Genomic DNA, 8,444 nt, shown 5'->3' with positions numbered 1-8,444 from the left:
ACGAACCCCGGGCCGATTTTTTCGATTTCTTTTTTGAAAACAGACGCCGCCCGGCAGCCATTTGTTATTTGTGACTCAGGCATTATAATTAGACAATTTCTGGAGCTCCAGTTTTCTGGTAGCAATTTAGATATTTATATTATTATATTTATAGATTGTCGATGAGGAAGAAATTAATATTATGTGCATTATTTTGTTGAATAAGTTATAATTCTTGTCATGTAAGACAAAAATAGGCAGCACTCAAATTGGGCTCGTTTGTTATAATAATTCTTGCAATAAATCATAAAATATGCCATAAATTATTTGTCACTTTATAGGGTGATCATTTAACGAGAGACGTTATGATCCCAGACGACAAAGGACGTCTGATGTCTGCCCTTCAAGTGTTTAGTATATCAATCGAATATCTCAGAAAACACGTAGTGGGAACACTTTATGAAAGGTATTATTTATTTTACAAAATCGCGGTTGGTGATGATGATAATGATTATGATAATAAGGATGATGATAATAATTTTGACTACGATCACGAATAATATGACAATTATTAACATTTTTATCAATGATGGTGATCATGATGATGCTGTGAATTTTGACTACAATCACGAAGAATATGACAATTATTACAATGATATCAATGAAGATGATGCTGTGAATTTTGACTACAATCACAAAACTTATAACAATGATGACAATGATGATAATTATACAAATTGTACATTTAAACCGACGTGGATGATATTTGACCTTCCCACGGTATGAACCTATGTGGTGATATCTTGATTGGATAATTATATCCTTTAAAATGATTGGGACGTTTAAACAAGCACCAAAGGCACCGTAATTTTATTTCCAAAGCTTTTTATAAATGGTTTTCTTTTACAATTCCTATAAAGGTATTCATTTAACATAAAGCTGGACCAATTTTTGCTTCTTGGTCATTAGTTTTATATTGAATGCGATTCACGTCACACCAACACCGGAATGGTCATTTGCGACTGGACTGGTTGTAGAAAAACTCAGGTGCTGTTACGTGCATTTTTTCAGGCACTACTGGACACCGGAGTAGAACCAACGATGTTCCATAAGCTTACTGGATGCTCCGTCACATGAGGTCAAAGTCCTGGCGTAATAAGAACCTATAATATTGAGAGGCAAGTGGTTTAAAGTCAACGGCCTAAACCACTGGACCTCGGATGGCCCTTTGGTCAGTCAATTTACAAAGGGTTTAGTATTTTGTATGGAAGACATTTTACCATTTTGTTTACGTTTTGCTAATATTTTGAGTTCATCCACAGCTTCTATTTCTACAAGATAAGTATCTTAATTGTTCTAAATCAATTTCTGCTTTTTCCTCAGAGGAAAGGTCATATTCATTTCCGAGCTATAAATGACGATGAACGGGTCCGTGTGCGCACATTAGTAAAACTAGTAAAATTATACTAGGAAAAAACTAATATTTACATTCATTTTATTTGTCCAACCTTAAAGCCAGTCAAATGATATTTTACTATGGGAATATAGCTCAAAAGTTAGACAAGTTACTTTAACGTACACTTATCACTCAAATTTATTCAACCTCCTTGATTTAACAATGTTAGAGTCATATCAGGGCACAAGACAGTGATACGAGTTGGACCCCAACCCATGATCCCGTGGTAAAGAAGCAGACAACATAACCCTGCTGAGATACCACTTCCATTTAAATTTTAATCAAGGGGTCAGGATTTCAAATTTCTCTAAATTTATTCGAAACGTTTCAACATAGTTATAAAACAATAAAAACATTAAATAAAAACTGAAAGCTTTGAGCAAAATTTAGCGTTTCAACATGATAAGGTTTCCAGAAAAAAGTTTCCAGAAAAATAACTTTATTTCATACGCAAATACTTTGATTATTTTCCGATAAAATTCTTCAGTTTTGAATTATTTTCAATGATTAATGACAGCATGTTTTGAGATTGCCAGATTTAGTTAATGTAACTTGGCGTCACGTTGAGATTGCAAGTTTGATTCGTTGGTGGGAATTTTTTTTTAAACAAATAAAGGAAAATGTTTTTTAATTTGAAACAGAATGGCCGATTTAGAACCAGGTGACATTCGTTGGGTTCTGACTGTCCCTGCTATATGGAATGACGGAGCTAAACAGTTTATGAGGGAGGCTGCAGAAAAGGTTAGTCTTATTTTGTATATAAGTGTATTATCATATATACTATTAGAAATTTGTCATGTCTCAGCTGGTGCAATTATATAATCATATGACACATCCTCGCTAGTATATATCCTCGGTAGCACATGTATAATGTTAATCTAAGAAATGTAATGATTCAAGTATGTATAAGGCACTTACAATCAACATACTTGTAGCTGAAATCTGTGTAACAGAATGGACCTGGCGCTGTCGGAATATTCTTATGTGAGAACAGAACTCTACAATGACATTCTATAGAACGATATTAAAATTCGTTTAAGTTCTTACGGGCACAGACAGCACTGCGCATTCTGATGGTTAAGGCCAACCATTTGCAATGACTGTGGCAATGTGCGACTTAAATACTTGTTGCTGGGTCGTGTGGGGGTTGCTTTCATTGAACGCCGCCTTTCCTTGTTGATCTTGCTTATCATATTTTAATTAGGTCTTGAACCCTAATCCTTTATTCACTCATCTTTGGGCATAATTGTTCCAAAATTTTATTAAGTAATCTGGAGGCATAACATTCTGAGACGAATTTATTATGTTTATTTACTTAATTATACAAAAACAATTAGCCAAGTTACAATTATGAATCAATAAAATAATGACAAGCTTTTCTGTATCAATTTAGGCGGGAATCGCCAAAGAAAGTCTAATTATCGCCCTTGAACCAGAGGCTGCGTCCCTGTTCTGTATGAATCTGCCGGTCGACAAAATTCATGGAGGATCCGAAACAAAAACACCGACGATTTCACCTTTTACCAAAGGGACTCGATACATGGTCCTATATGTAGGAGGTAAGAAAAATTGACGGAGTGAAGCTTGTTATTCAAGCATTTACAGCATTGGTCTAATAGTAAGACTACAAATGAGCGGTCGCTAGTTTGATTCCTGTTATCCAAAATAAAAGCAGTAACAAGTATTTTTAATGAGACTTTGAAAAATATCGAGTTCTTAACCGCCATTTGCTTAATTAATTACACTTCAAAGAACTAGTTGCTTCTCTTGGTTAAGTAATGCACGGTTGTTGAACTTGCAACCAATAAGTCCGCCCCTATACAGTACTGTTGGCACAGTCATCTTGTTAACGCTTCATGCACAGTAAAAAGGTTAAACGTAGAAACAAATGCTATCGAGATAAATTAACGTTTGATCACATTTAACTTAATAAATATGTGGGCTTTAAATTAAGAACAGTTCATTTTAATTGTAAGGGACTTAAAAAAAAATCAAGCCACAGACAGTATATACCTGTCTTGGCAGACTGTACGAATGACTCTATACTGGTGCTGGGATAAAACTATCATGTCCCATACTGGTGGCTACGGCAAATTAATTTCCGTTAAAGGAGGTAATAGGGGGGCAAATAAACCAAAACGAGAATGTAAACCATAAATGTTTTCGCTTTTAATGTTTCTGTTTTCACACCGGTATTTTAAGATTATCCAAAGATTAGGTAAATTTATTGAAAGTTTTCATTTCTTTTATAAATACTGTAGCCAACGTAATCAACATTTTCTAACCATTCTAAATTTGTTATTTCAGGTAGGACTGTTGATATAACCATCCACGAAGTTGTAGAAGATGGTAGACGGAAAGAACTAAATTACGCAAGCGTTGTCACGTGTAGTGGAGCGGGTGTTGATGCGGCGTTTGAGAAATTTCTGCGGAGTATTGTTGGTATGAAATTCTATTGTTTTTGTTTAATTTTTGTGTCGCCTCTACGGAGTAGTGGCGACATATAGGGATCACTTCTCCGTCGTCTGTATGTCCATCTGTCTGTCCGTCTGTCCGTCACAAAACTTGTCCGGACTACTCCTCATAAACTACTGTTGCAATTTCATCCAAACTTTACAGAAATGATCAGTACCAAGTCTAGTTGTGCATATTGTCAGCATTTCCCGGTTCAATGATATTTGTCAGAGTTATGGCCCTTAAATAATTTTCATTTTTAAAGTTTTTCCGGACTACTTTTCTTATACCACTTATGCAATTCCAATGAAACTTTACAGAATTGATCTCTGGCTCAAGTCCTTGCGCATATTGCACGGGGTTTCCGGTTGAATGATGTTTGGCCGAGTTATGGCCCTTTGATAAACAGGTGTTTTTTTCTGTGTGTTGCCAGATAGTCCGGACTACTCCTCATAAACTACTGGTGCAATTTTATCCAAACTTTACAGGAATGATCAGTACCAATTCTAGTTGTGCACTGTCCGTCTCTCTGTCCGTCTGTCACAAAACTTGGCCCAAACTGAAATTGGCCATCATGAGGCGACACATGTGATCACTGATCGCTCTTGTTTTGTGAAGATGTTATGTTACAAATTAAAATTGATGCATTTTAAGGGCTGAATGTATTGCTTAATGTATTTTTATTGTGTTTTTACTTTTAACTAATTTCATTCTTTTATCTGTGTCTGTTCCCAAATGTTTTGTTTACTAATGTTATTTCAAAATAATACGTCTGTTACTTCCTTATCTTTTCACTTCTTGTGAAGATTTGTATGGAAAATAACAAATTTAATTCAATAGCAAGAGTAAACCTTAAAAATTTCTGTCTCAAGTAAACAAGATGGGGATGTCTTTTCTGCTTTTGTGAAAACAAGTTTCAATCTTAATGCATTCAAAATAGATTCATGGAAGGAAAGAGATGGGATGTTCCCGAATTAATACGCAGTATTGATTGAAATAATAGTTTCAGACCATATGAAATAAGCAACATGTATATAAGTCACGAACAGTTATAATTTTTGTATGTTAAAGGTGTTGATAAAGAAAGCCTTTTTTTGTTATAGATACCGACACACAGAAGGACAAATCCGTTTTCGACAAGTTCATGCAGGAGGCCAAAGAAGATTGGGTTGACCTATTTAGAGAGTTTGAGACTAAGAAGAAAGGGATAAAAGGAAAAGGAGTTGGTGATGAAAGGTCAAAAGAGACAATTAAAGTCCCACCTAGTCTTGCTGAAATTTTCAAAGATGTAACAGGCAAAAATCTTAAAGACTTTATCAAAACAAAAAAAGAGTATGCCGACAAGGTCGCGTTGGCTGGCGACAAATTGAGAGTCGAAGCAGGAATATTTAGGTCATGGTTCGATGAATCTTGCAACAACATAGTAAAGCATGTAAAAGAGATTTTTAAACAGAAAGCCAGCAAAAACACGAATTCAATTCTTTTAGTTGGAGGGTTTTCAGAATCGCCGTTACTTCAAGACGCTATCCGAACCAATTTTCCTGACAAGAGACTTGTCATACCAGAAGAAGCTGGTTTAGCTGTCTTGAAAGGGGCTGTAATATTTGGACATAATCCTGTGACAATTGTCTCGCGCATTGCAAGGTGCTCGTATGGTATCCTTGTCTATCGAGATTTCCAAAATGGCGTCCATCCGGCGAACAAGAAAGTAACGATTGATGGAAAAATAAAATGTAAGGATGTGTTTGATGTCCATGTTAAAAAGGGACAGGAGCTCGTTGTGGGGGAGGCGCAATCCAAACAACGTTACACGCCCCTTGAAGCAGACCAGATATCTTTAGTTTTTGACATGTATACATCAACTGACGCAGAACCACTTTTTGTTACGGATGTCGGAAGTACGTATGTCGGCCAACTGGAAGTGGATGTTCCGGATCTTTCTGGCGGGAAAGATCGCGGTGTGTTTGTTCAAATGATTTTTGGCGGGACGGAAGTGGTCGTAGAAGCCTGGGAGGAAAAGACAAATAAACTTACGAAAGCAAAGTTTGACTTTTTAATGAGTGATGAAAATGCAAGTGACTCGTGCTAATGTGAAGATGTACAGGTATCTAGATTATGAAAACCAAGGACTTTTCATGTCTTGAAAAATGGTAATAATATATTCCTTCACATCATGTTTAAAGAAAATTTATGTTTCAATTCAAAACAATATCACATTTTCAAAAAGAACAAAGAATAACAAATGTGAATATACTTATTTTGATGGTCAAGCTATTAATGTCTCATTCAGATAAGAAAACAAAATGACCGTCAATAAAGTAGACAGGCAGTTTAGGAATTTTTATTATTAAATCTTAATTATACATGAACATTATTATATTTATATTGTTGTTTATAGAAAGAAACAGACAAAAGAGAGAGATTTATTTGGTCATGACAGTCTTTTTTTCATTCACCACTGGAAAAATATATTATCACATTTAAGATTACTGAAATTGTTAATTGATCGAGAACAACTCAAAACAAAGGGAGACAATCGCACAAAGGAAAACCGTAGAACCGATAAGCGTTCTCCAGGAGAGGTATACGTTCTTGGCATTTTTGAGTTGCAGTGAAAGTTAGGCATTGATCAAGTTGTGAATCTGCCATTGTTAAGCGGCCATAGTTAAGGCCGCTTACTTTTCTTCCCTGGCACTAAGTTGGATATCGTTGCTGATCTAATAAAATAATTGAGGAGCACAAGTGTGTGGATTTTTCTTTATCAGTTAAAGTTGCACGTTACCTTAAAATGTTGATGTTATTTAGTAATTTCAATTTTTATAAAGTTCATTGAAAACGTTTACCTGAACGTACTTTCGAGAGTTGAGAGTTTCTGAAAATTTCATTTATAGACGATGTCCCTTTTTGAGTTCCGTGCTGTTTCAGGTTCAACAGTTCGTAAATAAAACCTCAAATATCGCAATTGTATCGATCACTGTCGAGGAAGCATGGTATATAAAAAGTTCAAAACATTTATCGCCGACCGGTTTTGATTCAGTTTTCTATTTTCCCGACATACTTCCGCAGGTCAATGTATTTGTTACATGTCTAGGTGTTATTTCGGGAATAAATGTTATTACCAAGAAAGCTTAATGAGTTTATTTTGATATTAGATCCCAGAACTTTGAAGCAGTTTCTAGGAAAGCGGTAAAACAAGCCCATTTGCTTTACCCTCGTTTTGAAAACAGACTTTTCTTTACTAAAACAGCGTCCCATACTTTTTTAATTCGACCACAGATCGGTAGATGTAATACTATTTGATGTAGCATATATTTTTTCTTTCTTGGCGTATCCACAAAAAAGAGAAAAGATTAAGCCATCAATAAGTTTCAAGTATTCATACTTGAATACTATTTAATCACCCTTATTGTTATTATGATTATTATTATTACTTTAATTATTGTTATTGTTATTATTATTATTGTTATTGTTATTATTATTATTATTATTATTATTATTATATTGCCTGCTTTTGAACAGCTTGAGCTTGTCCGTGATATAAAGGCTTCATAACCTCTGACTCTCTCTTACAAACATTCCATTTTTCGTCCATTGCATTTTCATTTCAAGGTTTTGTCGACCTTGTTTTGACACATTGAAATTCCCATGAGTAATTCTGTATTAAAAGATCTGCGGATGTTTCTTTATTTCAAAATTTCACCATTTTATGTTAAATGTCGAATTCTGCCGAAGCCGGTGCTATAGAAAGTACATGCAACTTTCATTTACCACTTCCGTCCATGAACAGGCTCAATAAAACCGAGCCTGCACCCTTTTGTATTTTGTAATTTCGGACGTTCTTAAGGGATTCCGTTTTTACAGTCTTCATATTTGTACGAGATTTTATTAATGACCTGTAAACGATCTCTATTGATCTACAGATCAGTGGGTCAAGTTGACTGTGACCTTCACTATGCAAAACTTGTCCGTTCAATAACTGAGAACACTTAATGTTAATGAGAAAACTTTTCCCTATGACTAGATCAATAAAGAATTGACGAACTAAGAAACGATACGGCCAAATTGGGGCCTCCGTGGCCGAGTGGTTAAAGTCGCTGACTTGAGATCACAGGTCCCTCACCGCTGTAGGTTCGATCCTCACTCGGGTCGAAATCTATCATGTGAGGAAGCCATCCAGCTGGCTTACGGAAGGTCGGTGGTTCTACCCAGGTGCCCGCTCGTGCTTGAAATAATGCCCGGAGGAGCACCTGGGGTCTTCTTCCACCAATAAAGCTGGGGAAAAATCGACGAAAAATCTCGGCGGGACGCTCTAGGATGGCCCGACTTGAGTGAACGGTCGCCCATATGGGCTTTCTGGCGGCGACCTTAAATAAACGCATAAAAAAAGATACGGCCTATAATCTTCATGTTGATCATGACCTGGAGATGACTTACGAGATCAAGGGCACGGTTGCTATAGTAAACTTAACCAAAACGTAAAATAATCACAGATAGATAGTTTACAGTCTTCTGATTTGATAGTTGATCAGGTTAAATATATTTCAGTTTCAATGAA

At 35.7% G+C, this 8,444-nt stretch overlaps 1 protein-coding gene across 1 annotated transcript; it reads left to right on the top strand.

Annotated features, from left to right (window-relative positions):
• The first annotated feature begins 309 nt into the window (after positions 1 to 309).
• On the top strand, positions 310 to 7,021 carry LOC132758592 (heat shock 70 kDa protein 12A-like). The gene is made up of 5 exons (XM_060750280.1): positions 310 to 445; positions 2,077 to 2,176; positions 2,829 to 2,994; positions 3,743 to 3,877; positions 4,993 to 7,021. The coding sequence occupies exons 1-5, from the start codon at positions 345 to 347 to the stop codon at positions 5,976 to 5,978; spliced, it is 1,488 nt and encodes a 495-aa protein (XP_060606263.1). The 5' UTR covers positions 310 to 344; the 3' UTR covers positions 5,979 to 7,021.
• The last annotated feature ends 1,423 nt before the right edge of the window (positions 7,022 to 8,444 follow it).

This window comes from Ruditapes philippinarum, unplaced genomic scaffold, assembly GCF_026571515.1.
Source record: "Ruditapes philippinarum isolate M1 unplaced genomic scaffold, ASM2657151v2 ctg14567_1_1_1_1, whole genome shotgun sequence".
In the NCBI taxonomy this organism is placed as follows: domain Eukaryota; kingdom Metazoa; phylum Mollusca; class Bivalvia; order Venerida; family Veneridae; genus Ruditapes; species Ruditapes philippinarum.
Note: the sequence above shows the minus strand (reverse complement) of the source record. Positions and strands in the feature narration are given on the sequence as shown.